This window comes from Nuphar pumila, chromosome 7 (assembly GCF_984573655.1).
Source record: "Nuphar pumila chromosome 7, dmNupPumi1.hap1.1, whole genome shotgun sequence".
Taxonomy (NCBI): domain Eukaryota; kingdom Viridiplantae; phylum Streptophyta; class Magnoliopsida; order Nymphaeales; family Nymphaeaceae; genus Nuphar; species Nuphar pumila.
Window position 1 is genome coordinate 12,167,667 of NC_143255.1, and position 23,977 is coordinate 12,191,643.

The window sequence follows — 23,977 nt, forward strand, 5'->3', positions numbered from 1 at the left end:
CATTTTGGGTGCTAGATGCTAAGGCTAGGGGCGGAGTCATGAATCTAAACTAGGGTAGGCACAAACACATAGTAAAATAATTACTAATAAATTATACTAACAATATGTTTTCAAACAAAAACCAATAGTTATTTTAAAATTTACCTTCATAAAATCAAATGTCTACCTTACAAAAATAATTGGATGGTCATACTACCTCCATAAAAGTATTGGCTAAAGACTAAAACAAATTACAAAAAAAACCCTAAAATCCTACTAGAAATCAAGCCTAAAATGATGATAATTGCTAATTAAAAAGAAAAAAGTGCATAATCCTTAAAACCCTAATTAGACATTTATGTCATTTGAACAATGTAAATAAAAAACTTAAATCCTAGTAAAATTCTTATTGATAAAGAAAATTGCTAATATTCTAACCAAACTCAAGCATTCCACATGATTTTGTGCCTAATGGTAATTAAAACAAAACATAAAAAACTCCTAAAGTCATAACTAAACATTTATGCTATTTTAAAAAACTAAATCAAAATCACAAATTCTAACAAACATCATTCATAGATAACTTAATTGAAAAAAAAAACTTAAAATTCTAATCAAAATTAAGCATGCATTCATAGAACCATGTTTAATGTTGATTGAAAACAAAAACTCAAAATTATCCAGAAAGTCTAATTAAATATGGTGACTCTTCGGGGGCAATGGGTAAACCCATGGAGTTTTACGCTGCATGAACAATGAACAATGATCATATGTATGGCAGTCAACGTGGTTAGGTCTTTGTTTCTCCTTGTAAATATAAAAAAAGTCTAATTAAATATTCATGAAATTTGAAAAACCAAAGAAAAAATGAAATCCTAACAAAAGTAAAAAAAAAAGTTTTGATAACCAAAATCAAGCATTCATTATACAAGCATAGCTAAAAAGGTTGTGACTCGTAGTTCTACCAAAATATTTATTACATGCATTATCAAATATTTGTAAAACTTATGAAAGCTTGTAAATATATGAAAGTTTATGTGAAAGTTCGTAAATGTGTGAAAGATCATAAATATATAAAAGTTCATGCAAAAGTTCATAAGCGTGCAAAAGCTTGCAAATATGCAAAAGTTTATGCTAAGGTTCATAAACATGTGAAAGCTCGCCAATATGTGAAAGTTTATGTGAAAGTTCATAATTGTGTGAAAGCTTGCAAATATGCCAAAGTTTATGTGAAGGTTCATAAATGTGTGAAAGCTTGTAAATATGTGAAATTTTATAAATATTTTAATAGCTTGAAAATATTTTAAAAAGTTAACAAATATTCTAAAAAATTGTGAATATTTCAAAAGCTAAACTATTTCGATAGCTTCATAAATATTTTAAAGATTCTTTATTATTTTGTAAATATATGATAAAGTTTGTAATTGTTTGAAAAGCTCATCAACCTTTCTTCTCACATTTTTCATATAATATATATATATATATATATATATATATATATATATATATATATATATATATATATATATATTATGTGTTTATATGAGTATTTATATTATATATATATATATATATATATTTATATACATATTAAAATAAGTATTTATATATATTATAAACTTATCAAAAAATTAGCGGACTGTTCAATGAGTGAAAAAATGTCGCAGCGGAAGCCGCGATGGTGGTGGCTCGATTCCCGGTGAAGGCAGCGGCTCACGACTACCCGATTGGCGGCGTATACCTGGCAAGGTGGCGATGCCGCAGTCGTCTGAGAGATACTCACTGCACCTAAAGAAACAGAGGGAGAGGGATTAAGAGGGTGAGTCTCTCTGCACCCAACGAAACAAGGGAGAGAGGGATGGAGTGGGAGAGAGAGGCTCTCCCCTTTCCTTTTTATAGCAGAGGGGAGGCACGCAGGTGGCGGGGGAGGTGACCCCCGCCCGTGAAAGAGTGTGGTGGCGGGGGGAAACGATCCCCCCGTCCCGTTTCTCTCTTCCGTAACCCCAGAAAAAGTCGCCTCTTGCTGCCCACCGTGCCGGTTGGCACGGTGGCTGTCACCACCTCTAGCCCACCCTGCCGCCGACACGATGGTGGAGGTGGTGGCTGGCCAGCTGAGGCGCTACCGTACCGGTGGCACAGTGGTGGCCGGCGGCAGCCCCGCATCGACCGGGTGAGGGTTTCTTGTTTTTTTTGAAAAAAATCCAAAAACGGGTTTGCTTTTGGGTTTGGGTCTTATTTGGACCTAAACCGAAATGTGTTTTCAGATTTGGTTTTGGGTTACGTTTTGGACTTGGTGAGACCCATTTGGGTCTCATCAAGTTCCATATAAGTATGTATATATATATATATTATTACTTTACATAAATTGGATCTATTTGGGCTCAAAACGGACCTAAATCCCTCTTTGTTGGGATGTGTTTGTGACCCAAACTGGTTCATATTCTTGTTTTGTTTAGTGGGATTCATTTGGATCTTCATCAAAATATCTCTCTTAGTGAGATTCATTTGAGTTTTTTAATAGATTCAATTTATCTTTTTATTGATCCATTTAGGTTTCCAAATGGATTCGAAAATACCTTTTATTTGATAGGATCCATTTGAGTTTTCAAATGGGTTCAACTTATCTTTTTATTTCGTGACATTCATTTGGGTTTTCATATAGATCCACAATACTTCTTATTTAGCAGGATCCATTTGAGTTTCATGAAATCCATTTGGGTCTTGTAAATGGATTTGAATTCCTCTTAAGTCAAGTTTAAACCCTGATATGGATCTAAACTTTACTCGAATCCAACTGAGTTGGCCTGATTCATTCGAAGATCCAAATAATGTGGATCAGAGTCTTTTAAGTATGTAAGCCCCAATATGCTTTAAGCAAATATTTCAAACTTGGTTCACTTGTGGGTTGTTTTTCCTAAACCCCTATCTAGATCCAAACCCAAATATTACTTTAAAAAGAAATCCATATTACAAATAGTAACAATAATCATAGATTGCGCAGTTATCTGAAGCCCATCAACAAAGATCGATATTGAGCAGGTAAATCTCTCAAGCTTATAAAAATAAAAAAAAAATCATGAAAATTCCCAGATATTACAGAAATTGCCCCATTACCCCGGCCACCATCGGCTCTAACTCGCCTCTTGGTGTTGCTGCTCCTTTGTCTGCTAGACCTCCGCCTAAAGCAACCATCACCCCCACAAGAGTTGCTTCTGCACCGCTACCACAACCGGATATCTGTGCAAGCTTGTGGGTGTTGCTTCTCTGTTCGTTGCCTCACCGCAATGACCACCACCGCTATTGGCACTGCCACTCCACTGATACCACCATCGGTATTGCGTCGGGAACAAAAAGAAATTCATCCGCCGAAGATTCCACCTGGAGAGCTCGCTGCTATAAGTTACACTAAAAATTAGAACAATTGTTCTGCCTTTTTTTCTCTAATTTTTTAATTTATTGGACTTACTGGATTTCTTTCTCTCTCTAGGTCATTTCTTAGTTTGCATTTTTCTGGATTTTTTTTGAAGATCAAATAAGAAAATTTGAAGTAGAATGTAATAGTTTTTTGAAAATTTGTTGAACAGGAATAAAAGCATGATTTGTCATGTAGATTGTCTCGTTGTAGTGGATTTATTGCTTTATTGGAGAATTATCTTGCATCACATTCTTTGCTCCCTCCCACTCTCCTCTCTTCTTCAACATTTTTTTTGTTCTAAATAGAATGCAATAGTTTTTTTTTGGTATTTTAGGTTACAGATAAAGATATCTTTGTTGATGTCCTACATAGCTAGGATATGATACTTTGTTGTGGCTTTTTTGAAAGGCAAGCTGGGGTTAGGCAGACCCCTACCAGTTAAAACAACTATACCATTGGGTTTTGAACCTGCAACATCCCAACACAAGGTGAAGTAAACTAGCAGCTCCTACTATACAAGCTGAGTCCCGTTGTGTTTTTACTATGCACATTTTTAGCTTATCCTTGTTTGTTTATTTTGTTGTGACAAGTCCTATACACCCCAACTGATGCAACATCGAGAGCTTCTATTGCTCCAGCTTTTTTTTTAATGCATCTTTTTTTCCCCAATTCAGATTACTTACATCTCCCTCTCAATTATTTGTTTTAATAAAAATAAAATTCATTTCTTTTAATTGTCTGATTTTGATCATCTTGGGATTACATCTTTGTGTCTAGGACCAAATCATTTTTCTTGTTTCTTGATTTTGTTTGTGGTTTTTCTCATTGAATCTTATGGGGCATACTCAAACAAGCTCTTTGATTTTGTACCAAAAAGGTCTTTTATTTACTATCTATTTGTTATTCTTTTTGTAATATTGATAAAATATTTCACAGATAAAGCTGTCTGTGAAATGTATTTTTGGATGGTTCTACATAGCAAGCCCCTCAGAGTTGGGTGGAATTTAATTATGATGAAAACTTTTGTTTTTGTTTGAGAGGGAGGAGGAACCCATGGTCTTGTATGATGTCGATTAGGGTCAAAGAACCAGTACAGGAAATTTGCGCTTTACTGGCACAATCGCTGCGCCAGAAGATGCACAAGTGAAAACCTCGCCGGTGAAGCTTTCATTGGCGCAACTAGCATTCGACGGTGAATCAGAGTTTTCACTGGCTTAAAGTTGTGCCAGTGAGAACTATTTTCATTGGCGAAGCTTGCGCCAGTCACAACTTTTTAACTGGCACATATTTACGCCAGTGAAAAGAGTTTCACTGGCACTAAGCTGCGCCAGTGAAAAATAGTCAAACCAGTGAAACTTTTTCATCACTTTTTCACTGGCACTAAACTGTGTCAGTGAAATATATATATAGGAATTGGTTCCTCCTAACTATCTACAAACCATAAATCAGACCTCGTAAGTCTTCAAACATAATCCATTTGCTAGTTATCGACTGTTAGATCATGCTTTTTCAATGAAAAAATATGATTTTATGTGCTTTAAAATTTATAAATTTTTTGTGCCATTGATTTCTGAATCCTTATAAAAACCTGCTCACACGTCATAATTGGATGATTCAAAAGTAGATTCCTACTAAACAAACCACGTAAGGTCAGATTCCAACAAGTGTATCGAGAAAATGAAAAAATGAGACCATCAACACACTCTTACCGTTAGAAGGAACAAGTTTTTATCTCTCTCTCTCTCTCTCTCTCTATCTATCTATCTATCTATCTATATATATATATATATATATATATATATATATATATATATATATATATATATATATATGTGTGTGTGTGTGTGTGTGTGTGTGTGTGTGTGTGGAGTGCAGCAATTTAACACAGTTTTCCTGTAATACAACTGTATGTTTGTAATTGACATGTTTCATTTGCTAGAAATCAGGCCTTGGTTCATATTTTTGTGATGAGAAGTGTGATTTCATAACATTTCAAATTTAGAAAATTTTTAGCAGATGATTTTTAACCTTTAAAAGGGCCTGTTTACGGTGTGGGAATCGAATGATCCAAAAGCAGATACCCACTAATTCAACTGTGGCACACATTTGTGCTTTAAAAAAATGAACACAAATTGATGAAAATTTGAGTGCAGCCTATGCTTACTAATAATTAATCCCTTCTCACCTATATATATTAGAAATGCGAAAAAAGCATTATATAGGTCCTCTAGTAGTAGACACTTCTTAATGTTTGATTATTTTATTTTGAGCAAAGGATATATGGTTTATTTTTGGTACCCTAAATGGATTCATTTCCAGATTTTACTGGCATTTCAAATCATATGCTGGTAAACACAGGCACTAGCAGCGGCTGTTTCGTCCCGTGCCGCTAAATGCTTGGTATATACCTCGAGGCTGTCCCAATTACTGCCCGACCCTTGTATTCACAAAGAGGTGTATCATTCAATCCTGGACATTTAACCAACTCTAAGATTTGTCCACATTCTCACCTAAATGTAGACTGATCCTATCCGTCTAGATGGCATGGGTTGGGTGGCTAGGATCGACTGAGGATCCACTGTTTCATATGTCAAACAATAGGATACTTTTTGCAAAGAAACTATGATGTTTACCTCCCCTATAAATGTGAGAGACATGGAATTGTCAATGATACAATACATGACCTGTATTTGTTAATTATTCAAGAGTTCATTGATGGTTAACGCAAGTTGTAGGGAAGCCTTTAGGGGGGAGTGATTCAAAGCTGGGGCTCCTCAGTTAAATATTTTGGCTCTTATCAATCCAGTTCTCATATATATATTATGAAGAAAAACCCTGGGTGGAGCCTTACTACCAACCTGTCTTAGGTGACCTTGACTTATTAAAACGTTGAAATGAAGAAGTCTAAGGTAAGGAAGCTTTTGTCATTTGTGCAATTTTTTTAAAGAATACAACTTATGAGTTGTGAGGATTTTTCTCTTTGCTTGAGTGAGAACTCAAGTGATGGAATTCTTGGTGAGCTCACAGGGCATCTTGCCTATCTTGAGGATCTGGCGAGTTTGGAGAGAAAAGTTTCTTTAGTTGGCCAAAAATTGTTAGGAAATGCTCAAGCAAGAAAACGAAGAAACAAAAACAATCAAAACACAAAGAAGAGGGACACAGTGATTTACGTGGAAAAACCTCCCCTCAAATCCGAGAGAGAGTAAAAAACCACGGTTGCACAGAGAAAAACCTTTATTGCTCTTTTCCGACTGTTACAAGAGAGAAAGAAAAGAAAGAATTTATAAGGCAAGGGCGACAACACTAAACCTAAACAAGTCAGGTCTGATTCATAAAAAATCGGGTCCCAAACATAAGCCCCCCTCCAAAAAAAAAAATCTTTCGGGGGGCACTGACCCCCTACGCCCCCCTGCCAGGGGCGGCCCCCCGCCCGCTGACCGTGCAGCGGGACTCGCGCCAAGGGATCCCCTGGACCCCCCTACTACAAGGGCAAAAACTCCGAATCAGGCTCCACAACTCATCAAAAATATGACAAATAGGCTTTGCTAGGGGAGGGTTAGGGAGGGCAAGGAATCCCCAATTTTCATGAGAAAGGGGCAAATGTCTCAAAAAACACAGCTTGCCCTTCTCGTGCAGGAAATGGGACTTTGAAATGCATGGTTGAGCCCACGCCATAATAAGACGCAGATCCCACTGCACCGCAATGTATCCCGCATTTTCCCATGGGGCTGTTTGTTTCACTCCTGCAGGAAAGGTAGCCATTTTTGTAATTAACCATTTTCCTGAGAAACAAACAGCCCTATTAAGGGGCATTTGTTTCAGCCTCTTTCTCACATGAAGGTGAAACAAATGCCTACATGAGAAATAGAGGGCGAGGCCCATTTATTAAATGCAAAAAAGAAAACAAGGTCACCCTTTCATGGTAAACTGCAGCCCCGTGGTTGGGTTTGTCACAGATGCCCTTAAAAGATTAAAGCACAACACTGATCTTTTCAACTTTTCACTCTCTTCCTTCTCAAGGGTTTTACCAATCGGAGGCCTGCTAATGCACTGTCAAACATGGGAATGCAATGCATTTCTTCTGCTATTAATGTGCACAGATGGAATGGTAAATAATGTTAATGTTAATATATATATATATATATATATATATATATATATGGAGAAACCGCGCAAAGGATAAGAGAACTGTTGGAGCTAAGGGTAGACACCAGGCCCGGTAGCCTAGAAGCTGTCGGGTACCCGGCCAAGTTCGGATCGGGCTCGGACTGCATTTTGCAGCCCAGGACCGAATCAAGTCTGGCTGGGACCAGCCCGATTAGATAATCCGGCCAGGCCCATGTAAAATATGCACAGGGCTCGACAAGCCCGACCCATTAACTAGGTCGGGCCTGAATATGGGTCGGGCCTTAATGGGGCAGGCCAGGCCCCATGTTCGCCCCTAGTTTGGGCACGTAAGGATGGATGGTCGTGTCCACAACAAGCGGGCTTACTAATTAAGTTGCTTATGGGAGAGGGTTTAACATCGTCATCAAAAAAATTTAAAACATAGTGTGTATACTGTATCTTTCTAATGTCCGTCAATGGTTTCCAACAGTTTGTCTGACGACATCCTACAAATTTTAAATAAAAGTTGGTGCTAGAAATATGGAAGTAAAAGGTGACTACCCAATGAATAGAGTCCATTGAAGCACCTAATAAATGTCAGTTATATCTCCCCAAATCTTGTTTGAGAGAAGGATAAATATATTTTATTATAATTTATTTACACAAGTTAAATCAATTTAATTAGAGTCCAACAAAAATTACAGATTAATTAGAAAACTCTTGCTCATAAAGTTGCTCGGAACTTGGTGAGAGACGTGGTTGCCATATAATTAGATCACTGAATGGAACCATTCATTTTCAAATAGTTTTCTTTTTCTTTTTCTTTTTTAAACTGCCCCTCCTTGCGCCGCGGATGAAGGACATGAAACCGGGATGGAGGGGGGGTTAAGGTTAAAATCAAAACCTGTGTGGGGATGGACTTACGCTTTCCCCCACCCCATGACGCCCCATCCCCAATCCTTCTAAGGATGGCAATAGACCGAGGGGAAACAGGGTCCCGCCCCGCCTCACCCAGTTTGGACCGGGGATGTAGGACATGAAACAGGGATGGAGGTAGGAATGAAGGTTAAAATCCAAACCTGTGTGGGGATGAAAGCGGGGATGGAGGTATGATTTTGAGATGGGGCAGGGGTGGAGACCTTGTCCCCTGCCTCTGCCGCGGTCCACTGCCATCCCTATCTCTCTTGAGTTGTACACCATCTACTGCATATATCCATCTTCTATAAACTGGATGATTCTGGTCATTGCTACCAAGCTAATGTCAATATAGCAAATTTCACACTTAGGAATGCAAACAGTTCGGATTTAGGTTAGATGTGGCCAATACCAAATTAAATCTGACTAATTGGATATTGATTAATTAGACTCAGATTGGGATAAAAAAACCTAACTCCGAATCTCGAAAAAAATACATATAATGTGATTCAGTCGGGTATCCCTCGGGTTGGTTATAAAATCCTAAACCAAATCCAAATCCGATTACTAACAAAATTCAGTTTTCTTAACCAAATCTGACAAATCAATTCCAATCGGGTCTGATATCAGATGTATCTGATGTGTTGACAATTGACATCCCAATTCATGGTAAGTGAACTTTCATTAGAATTTCAAAAGATGTTTAACAATTATAGTCAGAAGCAACACGTAAGCATGATTGTATATACTGCCAAGTTGGAAAAGATAATACATAAGAGATGGATATGATACAAGCCGGGGTTATTTCAGAGGAGAATAGATGATAAATTAAAGAAATGGATATTTTAATGGAGTCATATAAAAACCAGGTTTTCAGAACTCAGGGGCACTCTATAAAAGGCAAGATATTGAGGAGAATTCATAGCAGCAAAGGTCCAATGGCTACTAAAACTTCGTTTTCCATTTTCCTTGTCTCTGTGTTTGTTCTGTCCTTCCTGCAAGTGGGCTCACCTGAGCCAAACCAACACATTCAGAGCGCTCCAGTCGAATCACTGCTACCACGTTCCATCTGTGCACCATTCAACGGTTGGATCCTGCTTTCCTTCTTCCTATTGATAAGCATAAACTTGTCCTAGTTGATCTCACCTTGTAGATATGGTTATCTTATATTTTTTTTATCACTGCAAATAACGAATCGACACATGCAGAGTACAAAGATCTTAATTGATAGCTTGTTTGTTTAAGACTTTAAGGTTTAGAATTTTAACCAGATTGTCTTTAATTTAGTCTTTTATAATGCATACCATCAATTTTTTTATAAGGTGTCATGCCAATTTTCACCATTTATTTTTCATTTTTCTGATTCTTGACCATATGGATATATTTAGGGGTGGCAAAATCTGACCCGACCCCTACTTACATCTAGTCATTTTTTCTGTAGGTTCTACCATCATCAAAGGAAAGTCAGTGGCTAAAGTAGTCAGCCGGTTCGGAGCTTGTTCCCCATTCACCAACTTCACCAGGAGGTGGAACTTCACAGAACTCCTCCAGCATGACCAAGCCCGGGTCAAGTGGATCCAGTCCAAGGTATTATCAAAGGCCGGCGGGGACCAATCAAGCCTTCCAACCTACTCGGGTGTCCCACTGGGCACCCTAGAGTTCATGGTGAGCATTGGACTGGGCACACCCAAACAGAATTTCCTTGTCATGTTCGACACGGGCAGCGATGTGACCTGGGTCCAGTGCGAGCCCTGCCTAGTCTCGTGCTATGCCCAACAGGGGCCAAGGTTCAGCCCTTCTAGCTCATCCACGTACCAGTACTACGCCTGCAATGCACCTGAGTGCATTGAGCTGGTGAATGAGGGGAACCAACCTCAGTGTGACTCGTCGAGATGTGTCTACGGTTTAAAGTACGGTGACGGATCAACTTCAATCGGCTTCTTCGGCCAGGATATCTTGACCTTGACCAGCACCGACGCCTTTCTTGGTTTCCCTTTTGGCTGTGGCATGAATCAGGCCGGAACATATGGGAAAGAGGCAGGGCTGCTGGGTTTGGGAAGGAACAAGCTGGCACTGCCCTCCTTGACAGCCAATACCTATGGCAGAGTTTTCTCCTACTGCCTGCCAACAACAAGCTCACCCGGGTTCTTAACATTCGGGTCAGACCCAGGATCCAATTCTGCTTCATTTACACCCTTGATTGCACATCCAACCTATTACATCGTCTCATTGCTTGGGATAAGTGTGGGGAGCCAGCTGCTGCCGGTGCCGCCTTCGAGCTCGAACATGGTCATGGATTCGGGCACCTCTTTAACCTATCTACCCGCCCCGACTTATGCCGCGCTCCGGTCCGCATTCCGAGGGTACATGTCCACATACCCTTTGGCTCCGACTGCTGGATCATTGGACACTTGCTATGACTTCACGGGGTGCACGAGTATAAGTTACCCTTCAATCACATTCCATTTTGAGGGGGAAACCAATTTGGTGTTGGACTTTAGCACCATCATGATTGGTGATAGTGTGAGCCAAGTTTGCTTGGCCTTTGTTCCAACTACAGAAGTAGGGATTATAGGGAACTGGCAGCAAAGGAAAACCCAGATTGTGTATGACCTGACCCAGTCTAGAATTGGGTTCAATCCAAGGGCGTGCAGTTGATCAAATGAGATGACCATGACCTTGAGTGGGATGCAGATGGGTGCAGTTCAGTCATGTTGGGTCTTTCAGTGTAATAAATGTATGGTCTGTGTGTTGGACTCTATGATGCTTCAGTATATTATGCATGGCTTGCTAAAAGATTAGTCTGATTTATGTGATGCATGAGGGAGAGGGAGTGGGATTAACCTGGGCCATGTTCTACCCATGAACCAGTCATTGGTGTGTGCTTATTTTATCGTGTTAAATAAAAGGAAAAATTAGTTATTTCTGTTGTAGTTCATGTCATATACCTTAAACTAACAAGTTTCACCCATATGCTTACAATCAATGACAAAACTGTGAAAATGAGTAAAAGAGGGCCACTAGAATATATGTTAACTGGAAATATAGAGTGAATTAGGCATTTCCCAAACATTTTTGGCAAATCCAACCTTGCAGATGTGTTCGACACTATCCATTTGCTAGGAATAGACCATTGGATCGTGTTTGTCCAACGAGAAAATACAAGTTTAGATACATTAGTATTCACAAAAATTCTAAAGATCATGTTTGTGTATCGTGATCGGATGATCCAAGAATTTGTTTCTATAAAATCAAGCATATAGATCACATATATACGGTGAAATCTAAGTAAAAATAAAATCATGAAAATCTTGGCTCCCACTCTTGTTCACATATTTTCAGTTAATATATTTGTAAGGAAACCATTTCTTTTTTAAAGAAACAATATCAGAAATACTTCTCTTTTTTTGGAGCAGATATTTCTAATAGCATTGCTGATGGGATGTGGGGTCAGTTTGTTGCCATGGATTGAAACCCTACAATCTTTGGTGCATTTTGGGGTTGCACTAGTAAAGACCCTTGGTAAATCCCCGAAAAATTTCTCGGAGGTACTCGTAGTTTCATTTTCCCCACTTTCTCCAACTTTATCTTCTTTAAAAAGAAGAAGAAGAAGAAGACAACGACGCTGGAGGTAGCCAGAGAAGACCCCAACTCAAAGAAGAAGTCATCGCCTTCCTCCCTAGGGATGGCAGTGGATCGGGGGCAGGGGACAAGGTCTCCACCCCCGCCCCATCTCAAAATCTGAACCTTCATCCCCTCCTCCATCCCCGCATGGGGATGGATTTTAACCTCCACCCCTGCCTCCATCCTCGTTTCATGTCCTCCATCCCCGGTCCAAACGGGGGCGAGGCGAGGCAGGGCGGGGCTCCGTTTCCCCTCAGTCTATTGTCATCCCTAAGAAGGATTGGGGATCAAGTGGGGCGGGGGCAAGGGGGGGATCGGGATGGGGACAAAGCGAGGGAAAGCGTAAGTCCATCCCCGCACGGGGATGAATTTTAACCTTCATCCCCGCATCCATCCCCGTTTCATGCCCTTCATCCCCAGTCCAAACGGGGAGAGGCAGGGCGGGGCTCCGCTTTCCCCCGGTCCAATGCCATCCCTATTCCTCCATTCTTTAAGAAGCAGCCAGCAGAGATCTTCTTCCTTTCTTCTTCATCCGTTTGGGTTGGACCTAGGATCCAATTTCGCTTCATTTACACCCTTTTCAACCTTTTATATCATCTCATTGCTTGGGCTTAGTGTGGGGAGCCAGCTGCTGCCGGTGCTACCTTTGGTGTTTTTGAGCTCGGGCATGGTCATGGATTCAGGAACCTCATTCACCTATCTGCCTACGCCAGCTTATGTCATGCTCAGGTCAGCATTCTGAGGGTACATGTCCACATACCCTTTGGCTCCGTCTGCTGCTAGATTAATCCACACTTGCTATGACTCCACAGGGTACATAAGTACAAGTTACCCTCCAATCATATTCCATTTTGAGGGGGAAAGTGTTGGACCTTAGCACCATCAAGTTTGCTTGGCCTTTTTTCCAACCACAATAGTAGGGCTTATAGGGAATTGGCTACTATACGGGTAATTTGACATGATTCCTTAAAATCTCTATACTTTTTTATATTTTTTTGATGTCTAAAATCACAAATATTTGATATCGTTAGGACACTTTTACACTTTGCACTTTGCAACTGTGGATTTAGGCATTTTTGCAATAAAATTGTACCACTTGTCGAATATGTCCAACAACCACTTAAATCCAGAATTGCAAAATTTTTTATATGAATTTAGACTTCACGAACTCACATAAATTTATTTGTGAAATCTCAGTGAAACTAAAACCACAAAAATCGTAAATATCTTATTTTTTTGCATATATTTCATATTTCACGTAAATATATTTGCGAAACTCCTACCACCAAAATTGTAAATATCCTATACTCTTGCGTGAAATTATTTGTAAATCTCTACATTTTTTGCAATGGATGTGGCTTCTTCTCTACCCACTTATGCATACTAAGTTATGCTTCTAAATTACCAGCCAGTTCATAGTTCTTTGTTGGCTTTTGTTGTTGTGTTTAAGAAATTTCAGATGATGATCTCCTTCAATATAGTCTTTTTCTTATTGATTATATTGTATTAATAAACAAACTCAAAATTTCTTACAATAACAATATAGAGAATATTGAACAAACATTACAAAAAACAAACAACATATTTACGCCTCAAAAAGCATTTCAAAAAAAAAGTGAACATTGTTTCATTCACTCATTCAACAAAATAGAACATTGTTTGATTCAGCCGTTAAACAAATGAAACAATGTTTGATTCAATCGTTAAACAAAATGAAACAGTATTCGATTCAACCATTAAACAAAAAAGGCACATTGTGCTTTACCAAAAAAATACATCGTTGATGGTTCAACGATGAAATGTCTCTGATGAATAATTACCAAAAATATTTGACGAAAATAATTGCCAAAAGAAAAGTAGGTTGGGGACCACTAGTTGAGGACAAAAGACAAAAAAAAACAAACTAAATTATGCGAAAATAAATAGGTTGGGAACCACAATGGTTTAATATATGATTTAAGAAGATATTTCACAATAAATATGCAATATCGCATATGTGTCGTGCCTTCACAAATAGTTATGTAAGATATTTATGATATAAGGCGATTCACAAATTACGTTATGAAAGAACGTGTAGTAGATGTAAATAAGTAAGATATTTGCGGACTTAGTGGGGTTTCACAAAATGGAGTAGTCTTATAAATTTATACGATATTGTGTCGTATATGCGAGAATAAGTAAGATATTTGAAAATTTGGTGGTAAGAGGTAAGTGCAGTTTTACACATAAATTTATGCAATTTCAGAAATTATATGCGAAAAGTAAGCTATTTACGAAATTAATGGTAAGTGAAGTTTCACAAACATATTTTTGCAAAATATGAAATACATGCGAAATAATATGATATTTGTGATTTTGGTGGTTTCAGTTTTATCGAGATTTTACAAATAAATTTATGCAAGTTCGTAAGGTCTAAATTCGTATAAAAAAACCTGCAATTCTGGATTTGAATGGGTGTTGGACATATTTGACGAGTGCTATAATTTTATTACAAAAATGTTTAAATTTGCAGTTGTGAAAGATAAAAGTTTCACCTCGCCCACTCTAGAATTGGGTTCAATCCAAGGGAGTGGAGTTTATCAATTAGATGATCATGTCTAATTTAAACCACAAATGTTTTGGAATATCGCAACAAATCAATCCATTGAGCACGTTAACCCCCACAATAAGCTGGATCCATGCGGGATAACCTTCTCCAAAATCTAGACATCTGGATATGGGTATAAAAGTTATTTGGATCGTTTTAGAGTCGATCTAGGATAATATTCAGTTTGAGTTTGAACTGAGACTTTTATAGGATATCTGGTTCTGATACATTGGACCCCACCCATACGTACATTTTATGTGTCTTTGACTAAAAACACATTTTAGATACTGTATGATAATTACACACACGCGGTTTGAGATCTTATTTCCTACACCAGACATAACCCGACCCAAATCCACAGTCGACTTGTAATTATTATCTCATTTCTGTCAAAGCATATGAAAATTGATTAAACGAGCAGGGCTTGTCATTGGTTGGGTACCCAAACCGGTTGTATACCAACACGCCCAATTAACAAAGTGTCGGGGTAGAATTCGGGTTTGGATTTTGTCCAGTCATAAAAATAAAATCTCACACTTGGATCCATATAATTTCATAAGTTTACTTTTACTTAAAATACATATAAAACACTGGGGTCAAGTTGGGTACCCAACAAAAATTATAGCCCAAACTCAACCTGCATATTGCTCAGGTGGATTCGAGACTTTTACTTAAATTTATATTTTTTTAAGAATTAAGGTATTGAATTAAACTTTTTTAAACCATATAAATGTTTAATTAAGGGTTTAATTTTGTTTGTATTCTTTTTATTAGGGATTATCTAATAATAGCATGAATGTTTTGATTTTAGGGGGTTTATTTGCTCTTTTTGGCATAATGTATGATGGTTGTTTTTTTGTTTAGTTTTTTAAATAACATAAATGTTTAATTAGAGTTTTAATGTTTTTAATTAGCATTAGGCATGTAATGAATGCTTGATTTTAGTTAGAATATTAGTTTTTTTTAAAGAATGCAAATCCATGAAATTTTTAGATATTAGGATATTGGTTTGCATTTTCTCAAATGATGTAAATGTTTAATTACAAATTTTGTGTTTTTTGTGTTATTTTTTCTTTTTATATATCATTAAGCATGGTTCCATTAATAAATGGTTGATTTTGGTTATTACTTATCAAACCCCAAATATTTGATTTTTGTTAGAATTTAAGTTTTTATTTAGTTTCTTAAATGTCATGAATATTTAACAAAGCATTTTTATTATTATTTTAATTAATATTAAACATGATAAGATTTTGGTTAAAATTTTAGGGATTTTATATATTTTTTTCAATTAGCACATTATGAATCATGTTAGGGTTTTGATTTGTTTTTTAATCCATACCCAAGAATTTGAGTTCAGGTCAGGTTGGGTACCCACTAAAAACCCCACCCATTGACACCCCTAAGACGACTATAGCCCATGACCTGGTCAAGGTCTGATCTATAGATTAATTGAATATGATCCATGAGTATCAGGTGAGATCCGTGGTAACGTTTAGATCCTACCCGTCAACATCACTAGGTGGATATGGTCAGAACCAATGGAGGATGGGTAGTTGACAGAGATTCAAATTCTAAAAAGTAGTGGTACCATTCGTGGGTCGGATCCTGCTGAATCTCGTATCCAAATCCGATGCATAGTTTTTTCAATATGGATTTTGAATAGAACTCCAATGCGATTTCGGATCCAATTCAGGCTTATCTGGTCGGACAATTTCTGTATTAGGATTCAGATCCGAATTGTCAAATTCTCGGATCTATATTTGAATCCAGACCAACGCTGACATGTTTGTTTAATTTCTTACACGTACCATGGACACTTGAACTTATATTCACCGGATCTGATACCACCATATGAAATTCGGATCAAGTTGAGCATCCATTTTAATAGATCTATTTCGCGATGGGATTGGGATTGCTATTGAAAATTCATAATCAGACTCGGACCAGCCACATCGAGCCAATCCATTTGCACGCTTAACTCGGCTGTTAACGGATGTAGAATTTGGATCCAGTTACTGATTCATATGGGTCCATCCTGGACCCGACTCGGTGATACCAAAAATAGCCAAATTCAACCAGGCGCTGCCCGGATTCCTAGTCCATTCAAGTTGGCAGTTTGCGGGAATCCTTGCATCTTGCCAGCTGGCGTGCAAGAGAAGATTCAGTAGTGAAATTACCTAAATTTCCCTCTGTTGGTTTACCAGAAGAAAACCTGAATTTTCATAATGACGGAAATACCCTATTACAATGATTTAAGTCAAATTTAACTATCGATATTCCTATTTCGAAGTAAAATTATTAAAAACCAAATTCAAGTCCGATTGGTAATTGATATGGCTTTTTCCCCATTGAACCTAAATAAATGGATTCAGAGTTTGTAAGATATGGATATCTGATCCAAACCATAGTGACAAAAGTTAAAAATAGCAAAATATCAGCAGTCGAAAACTCGCAAGAATTTGTTTTTTTTTTTTTTTTGAAATCTCATATTTTGGCAAAAAATACCGGCAATACAAATAAATTAAAAATAAAAAACATGTTTTTAAGAAAATATAAATACAAACATATTTAAAAATAAAAGCCACAGTTTTTTAATGATAAATAGCCATTAAAAATGTTAATACCGTGTTCAAACTCCTGACATAGACCCTGCAAGTCAAACATGAACATTAGGTGCTCGGCTCAGCACGGCTCATATGAGCTTGTTAGCTTACCTCATATGAGATAGAATGAAACAAATAAGGCACTTCAGTTTGCAGATATAGAAACAAAATCTTATTGCTTTTTTTTAGCTCGAGCTTGCTATGAAATTGAACTTGAACTTGGCCCGCCTTGCCAAAAGATTGGACAAGCTTGAACACTTTAGGCTCCGCTCTTTATCAGCTCTACTCAGCAGCAAAACAAAGGCATAATACCAATGGGGGGCTCTGCTTGTCTGGTAGGAGCATCTAGTTCACGCCACCTTGTGTTGGGACGTTGCAAGTTCAAATCCCAATGGTATGATTGTATAACTGGCAGGGGTCTGCCTAACCCTAGTTTGCCTATCAAAAAAAACAAAGGCATTTTGGTCATCCGGTGTGTTTGGCTTATTACAGCTTTGTAGATGACTGTCATTTCTATAAAAGTTGAGCGGCATTTTCGGGAAAAAGGTAGCTAGAATGAATTGCAAATGAGGGTGGTTCGGTCATTTACAGACAAGGAATTGCGTAAAATCATTGGAGCCGGATGCGTCATTTCATGCAAAGGCTTGCAGCTTTTTGGTAAATTAGCAGTGCTTATATACACATACGAAGAGGCCGCTCTCCCTCCAATTCTCCAAAGGAATTCGTTGGTTATCGTTAACCGGGTCCTCCTCTTCTTCGGTGGGGTTCGTGGGGGGAGGGAAGAAGAAGAAGAGGAGAGGACCACGTCTTCGATTCTTCTCCGCTTCCCTTCCTCAGATCTGCCGGAGTGACGTCCGGGTTGCCGGAAGAAACCCTTCTTCTAGGTCGGTACTAGTCCCTCTGCATTGCTCGTCTTAGCTCTTCCTCTCTCTCTCTCTCTCTCTTGCCAATTTTCCGGGTTTTCCCCGCCAGAATCTCGGAAATCTATGCTTTTTCTTCGGTTTTCTATGGATTCACGGTGGAAATCACGTTGTTTTTGTGAAAATTTATTGCATGTAGGGTATTCTAATCGGAAAGTTGTATGTCTTTCCCAAAATGCGTGTTTACTCTGTAGATAGGAGCTTTGTTCCCCGAAATCGAGCGTTTTCGCGTTTGATTTTGTTTTTCTTTGGGCTTTTTGGTTGGATTTTGTGTATGGGGATTAGGTTTTCGGCGTATCTCGACATTGTGGATGGGTTTGTTAGGTTTTGTATGGGGATTTGGTATGTGAATTGTGCAATGTTATGCATGACGCTGATCTACGAAGTGTGGACGTTTTCTCCACCTTTTTTGGTGAAATTTAGGGAGTTCTCCGTTATGTTTTTGTTAGATTTCTTTATGTAATGGTTACATTCTTCTCTTTGTTTGTTTATTGTTATTTTTAATCATTTTCTTTCTCTAAGACGAAAGAATGTTGTCTTCAATTTTGATTAAAACTCCATCTGTTGAAATTTACGCGTCTCTGCTTCATTATTGGCAAAAGGTTCCCGATTGTTTCATGTAAAATCAGAATGTAAACACGCTCTGTAAATTTCAAATTTCAAACGTTACGATTGTGTTGTAAGATATACATTTTTTTTCCATAATGTATTTTTGTTGGTGTGGATCTTCAATTACATGCCCACCGCAAAGAGGGGGAAAAAGGAAGAAGAAGAAGAAATAAAGAGAAGCTGTGTAGGTTGAGAATTCTGTTGAAGTGGAAGCGTTTATTTTTGGTTATTACATATATTTCATTGTACATATCTTGAATACATTCGGCGTGGATAGGGAGGACTGACCTTCTGAAATTCAGGCCATGCGTTTTGTAGTGTTTCTCTTTGTCTGAAAGCTGCTATCATATCAAATTTAATTGTTTTATATGCCTGTAAATAACTGTTCCAGCGGGAAATTGTTGTGCCGTGTCGTGTGTGATATTTTCACTATGTCACTCAACCCTTTTGCCAATTTATTGTGAGGTAATTCATTCATAGATTGACTAGATTTCTTATTCTGCTTTCGGTTCAAATTTATTTTGGGGGCGACGTACATGTGCATGTGGGCTGCCTTGACAGAGAAGCTGCAGCCCTATACAACAGGAAAGGGCCTCAGGTTGTTTCCGTTTCTTGTGAGTGTTATACATTAGGCTTGGTACTGGGGCTTGGCTCAAGCTGAACCCCGAGCCAACCCAAGCTTTGTGCACGCCTAGACTGGAAACCTGACGTGCAGGCACATACACACATGCATAAGAGAAAGTATATTATAGTGTGGTTGCAAGGCATGTTCATGAACGTGATCTTAAATGACATATCACATCTCACAGAAACTGATGTGGGCAATCTACATGACTCATTTACCTGAGGCTAGAATGGAGTCAAGTAGGGTTTGAGGCCAATGCTGAAAAGGATGCAAATGAACCGAATAATTTACATTGGTGTAAGCAGTTAGACAATGAACTTTACCATCCTAAAGACTTGATTTTAGCTTGTCAAAGTGATTGTTGGACCAACTCAAGACCAACTTTTAGAACTGGTTAATCTTCATAGTTAAGGGAAACTTTGGAAAGCATTTTCTGTTGTATGTGATTTTAGACCAACCCAAGATGCAAGGTTCCTTAAAACAGAAAAGAAAAACATCAATTCAAAACTAGTTTTTGGGTTTTGTTATGCGGCACCTTGTTTTAGGTGAAGAAGTCACTATACGTCCATGATAACATCCATGCTAACTCTAAAATTATGTCCCTTCCAACTATATCAAACCTAACTCTATAGTGTTGTTTATGTAATCCACCCACATAGTCATGTATCCTAATAAGCATGTTGTATTCCTGCTGCAGCTTTATTTAATTTCTGCATTGGCTTTGTGCACCTTTGTCGTGCATAACTTTGCCTATTTTTTTTCTACATGGCTCCAGAAACATAACAAGGTTCAGAGGATGGTTGCGCAGGGATTCACTGTAGATCTGAATAAGCCTCTTGTTTTTCAGGTAAGAATAGATATTTGCCAAATATATTTTTGTGATTCCATCTGTAGCCTGCTTTTCAGATGTTGTTCCTTTTAGAAACTTTTATAGACTGCCTTGATGTGTTAAAGCATTTGACCCATGGGATTCTGTCTCTTCCAGCTTGCCTTCTGAAAGCAAAAATTTTCTTTGTCAAGGCTTTAGATTTGTCACCTGAAAACAAGGACAAAGGTGACAAGGCTTTAGATTTATTACCTGAAGATTGAAGCTTTTGCATAAACATAATATCTTTGTATCTATAGCTTGTTTACATGTACATGTCATCTGCTAGTTTTTTTAATTACATTCATCCTCTTTGTTTTTTGCACTAGATGGTGTTGACTTTTTCTGTATATGTTCCAGTAACTATAACCAACAATTTTCTTTTAGAGTTTACAGTGTCCAAGTTTCTTTTTCCTGTATATGTATGTTTCTTTCTCCCAATCTTATGATTCCATAAGCTAGTTCTTCTTTCCCATCAAAGCTCTTCAACTTGCAGCTTCACTATCCATGTTAAACACCTGATGTTTTTAGTGCATTAAGGGGGAAAATAATCATGGATGATTGCTTCTGGGTGGGCTCATTTATTTGGAATAGCAATTTGGGAGACTGAGGAGTATGATATTGATGTTAGCATGTGAAAAACCAATTCACACAACATTAGCTTTACTTCTCCATCTTGAGTAAACACATCATACTGAACGGGCTCTTCATTATGCAGAGTATACTCTCCAAATCAGCATGCTCCTTTCTTCAGGATGTTTGACTCGCAAATAATTTCTTGTCTTGTTTCCCAAAATGCTAATTGTTGTGCCTAACTATCATTAACAGATAATTGTCTGTTCTTTTATGTACCTAGATCTTAAACCTGTTCTGTTTGGTCATTTGGCCATGAAATTTGCACAGCAGCTTTTGTGTGTGTGTGTCCTGCTTTATTTCTTTTAATCTATTATCAGTTGCACTTTTACTGATATGGTTGGAGAGACTTGTCTCTGTTATTATTCAAGATACTCTTACTGTATACACTGTTAAGCTCCCCATTCAATCTTTCAAAGGTTGGCCATCTTGGAGATGCTTACGAGGAATGGGTTCACAGGCCAATTGTTAGCGCAGAAGGCCCTCGTTTTTTTGAAAATGATTTCATGGAGGTGCCCTCTCTCTCTCTCTAATAATATAAAGACTGATTTAGTGGACTACTGTTTTCATTAACGTATTGGCATTTGAAAACAGTCCTTGACAAGGACAGTATGGTGGGTGATCCCAGTTGTCTGGCTTCCATTTGTATGTTATTTTACAATGAAGTCAATTTGGATGGGGCACACACTATTACAAGTAGCTTTGTTGGTGATCGCTGGAATATTTCTGTGGACTTTGATAGAGTATACACTGCATCGCTTCCTTTTCCACATCAAGACAAAAAGCTACTGGTGAGTATTGTTCTTTGTATCATGCAATGACTTAAATTTTTTATGGAGGTCCTTTTATTTTCAATTTGTTCTGCACGCAGGGCAAACACTCTACATTATCTTATCCATGGTTGCCATCACAAGCACCCCATGGATGGTCTTCGCCTCGTTTTCCCTCCAGCAGCAACAGCTATCCTACTTTTCCCGGTGCATACCATTTTTCTCTTTCCATTTTTCATTCTTTATTTGCTTTTACTTACTTTTCACTAAGCTACTTGCTTGTCTTGTTTCTTAGTTCTGGAACCTGATTAAGCTTATATCAACTCCTACCACTCATCCTGGTTTTTTCGGAGGTGGTCTCCTTGGTTATGTCATGTATGATGTCACTCACTACTACCTACACCATGGTCAGCCTTCAAATGAGTTGGTAAAAAATCTGAAGGTACATAATAATTATGTGTTGTTGATTTTGATTCACAAATTCATATCTTACATAGTAGATTTTATTCAGTAGACATGGGTTTTGGAGACAAAATAATTGAAAAACAACAAGCAAATGGATTCTGTTTCTTGTATCACCCTTGAGTTCTGCTGGTTTAAGGTGACTTGGTGACTCAAGGACTGAATTCTGAATCATCTCACTAAGCTTTGCATGATTTCAGTCTCAGAATAACTTGCAAATTTAGATTCAAGGAACCAATTCCCACCCTTGTGTTTGGTCTATCGTAATATGTTTCCTATTTGGGTTTTTTATGATTGACTGCATTCTGTCGTTCTTGTCACATTGTTTAACCAAAATTTGCAGTTAATGTTTTGCAACCAGCCTGGACCAACACCAAACAATCTAGATTGTGTTTCATTTTAAAATTTCTGTTTTTTTGTTGATTTTCATTGTAGTATATTATGAAAAAACAAGGGAAAAAATGTGTTGATCTGTCAATTTTTTTTTTGGTGTTGCAGAAATATCATTTGAATCATCATTTTAGAATTCAGAACCGGGGATTTGGAATCACTTCTACATTGTGGGATAGGGTCTTTGGAACTCTGCCTACAACAAAATCGGCAGACAAGAGGACCAATTATAGATAACTTGCAGCTAAACGATTGATTTTTACGATGACAACTCAAGGTCTTGTCCAGGTGGACTTTTTCACACTTTTTAATGTGTCCATTCTTTCTTCTCTCATGTTGCTTCCCTGTGAGATTTCGTGAATTATTCTGGGGAAATTTTCAGTTATGGAATGGGTTTAATGGATCACATTGTAGAAGACTCTTCTGTTTATAGTGAATCTCATATTTATTGGCCCAATCATTTTCCTTTTTTCTTCAATTTGTTAATGCTCAGCAGCATATCTTTCCGAGTATTTCCTATTATCATGGCAATACATGAACTGATTACAAACATCATTAATGTTGATTGGTTTCCAATCCTGCTTGTCTTTCCAATACCACAAGTCTCCCTGATCATTGAGTAGGTTGAACCATAGTGACAAACGTTTTTATTGGTAATTTCTCATTTTTCAAAAACTCGTGAGAAATTGAAAAAATCCATAAATCTCGCATTTTTTGGCAAAATCTTGGCAATAAAAAAATTAATTAAAAAATATTAAAATTATTTTTTATAAGAAAATATTAATAAAAAATATTTAAAAATAAAAATACACGATTTTTTTGTGATAAATAGCTGCTTAAATTGCGGTATTTATGTTTTTTCATAAATCTCGCGATATTTTGTAAATCTCACAAGAAATTGCCGTTTTAAACTTTCAGGCAATTTATCGCGATATTATCACGAGATTTTCATAAATCTCGCGATATTTGTCAGACTGGGTTGAACATAGCACAATGCTCATACAAGGAAACCATCTTATATGAACAGATTCACAAACACAGACAGTTGGAAAATTACAGGTGCTGTTCCAATTTTATTTGCATGTGAGACCTATTACAATGCATTGCACACAGGGTAGTTGACTCTCAGGCAAAGGGCCACCCTCGACCCTTAATCTGAGTAACCCTGTCTTCAACACTCCAATTAAAATTTCTGAAGTTATCAGTACGTGAGTGCCAAAGGATTCTTCTCAGCACCTGAGGATTTACATGCAGGTGTTAGTGTAAGACCTTGTTATGGACATCCCTTGTTTTCCATATGATCAAGTGTAACACAACATTCCAACACTGCTAAAACCATCTCTCGCTGTGCCTGCAGCTAAACCACCATTTAAATACACTAATAACAGTAGTGCAAGATCTTCCTAGCATGATGAAGGTCCAAATGTTGGTAACAATTGGGCACGATATGAATAAATGGTTGATGGTTTC

The 23,977-nt window shown here is 37.7% G+C and overlaps 1 protein-coding gene and 1 pseudogene across 2 annotated transcripts; both read left to right on the top strand.

Moving 5' to 3' along the window:
* The first annotated feature begins 2,066 nt into the window (after positions 1 to 2,066).
* LOC149831159 (aspartyl protease AED1 pseudogene) lies at positions 2,067 to 11,175 on the top strand (annotated as a pseudogene). The gene is made up of 3 exons (XR_016433186.1): positions 2,067 to 2,149; positions 3,070 to 3,311; positions 9,858 to 11,175. The product of XR_016433186.1 is annotated as an aspartyl protease AED1 pseudogene (transcript).
* A 6,798-nt stretch (positions 11,176 to 17,973) lies between these two features.
* LOC149831160 (dihydroceramide fatty acyl 2-hydroxylase FAH1-like) lies at positions 17,974 to 22,964 on the top strand. The gene is made up of 7 exons (XM_090013707.1): positions 17,974 to 18,117; positions 20,163 to 20,234; positions 21,305 to 21,397; positions 21,480 to 21,676; positions 21,757 to 21,862; positions 21,951 to 22,097; positions 22,616 to 22,964. The coding sequence occupies exons 2-7, from the start codon at positions 20,184 to 20,186 to the stop codon at positions 22,742 to 22,744; spliced, it is 723 nt and encodes a 240-aa protein (XP_089869833.1). The 5' UTR covers positions 17,974 to 18,117; positions 20,163 to 20,183; the 3' UTR covers positions 22,745 to 22,964.
* Positions 22,965 to 23,977: the final 1,013 nt, after the last annotated feature.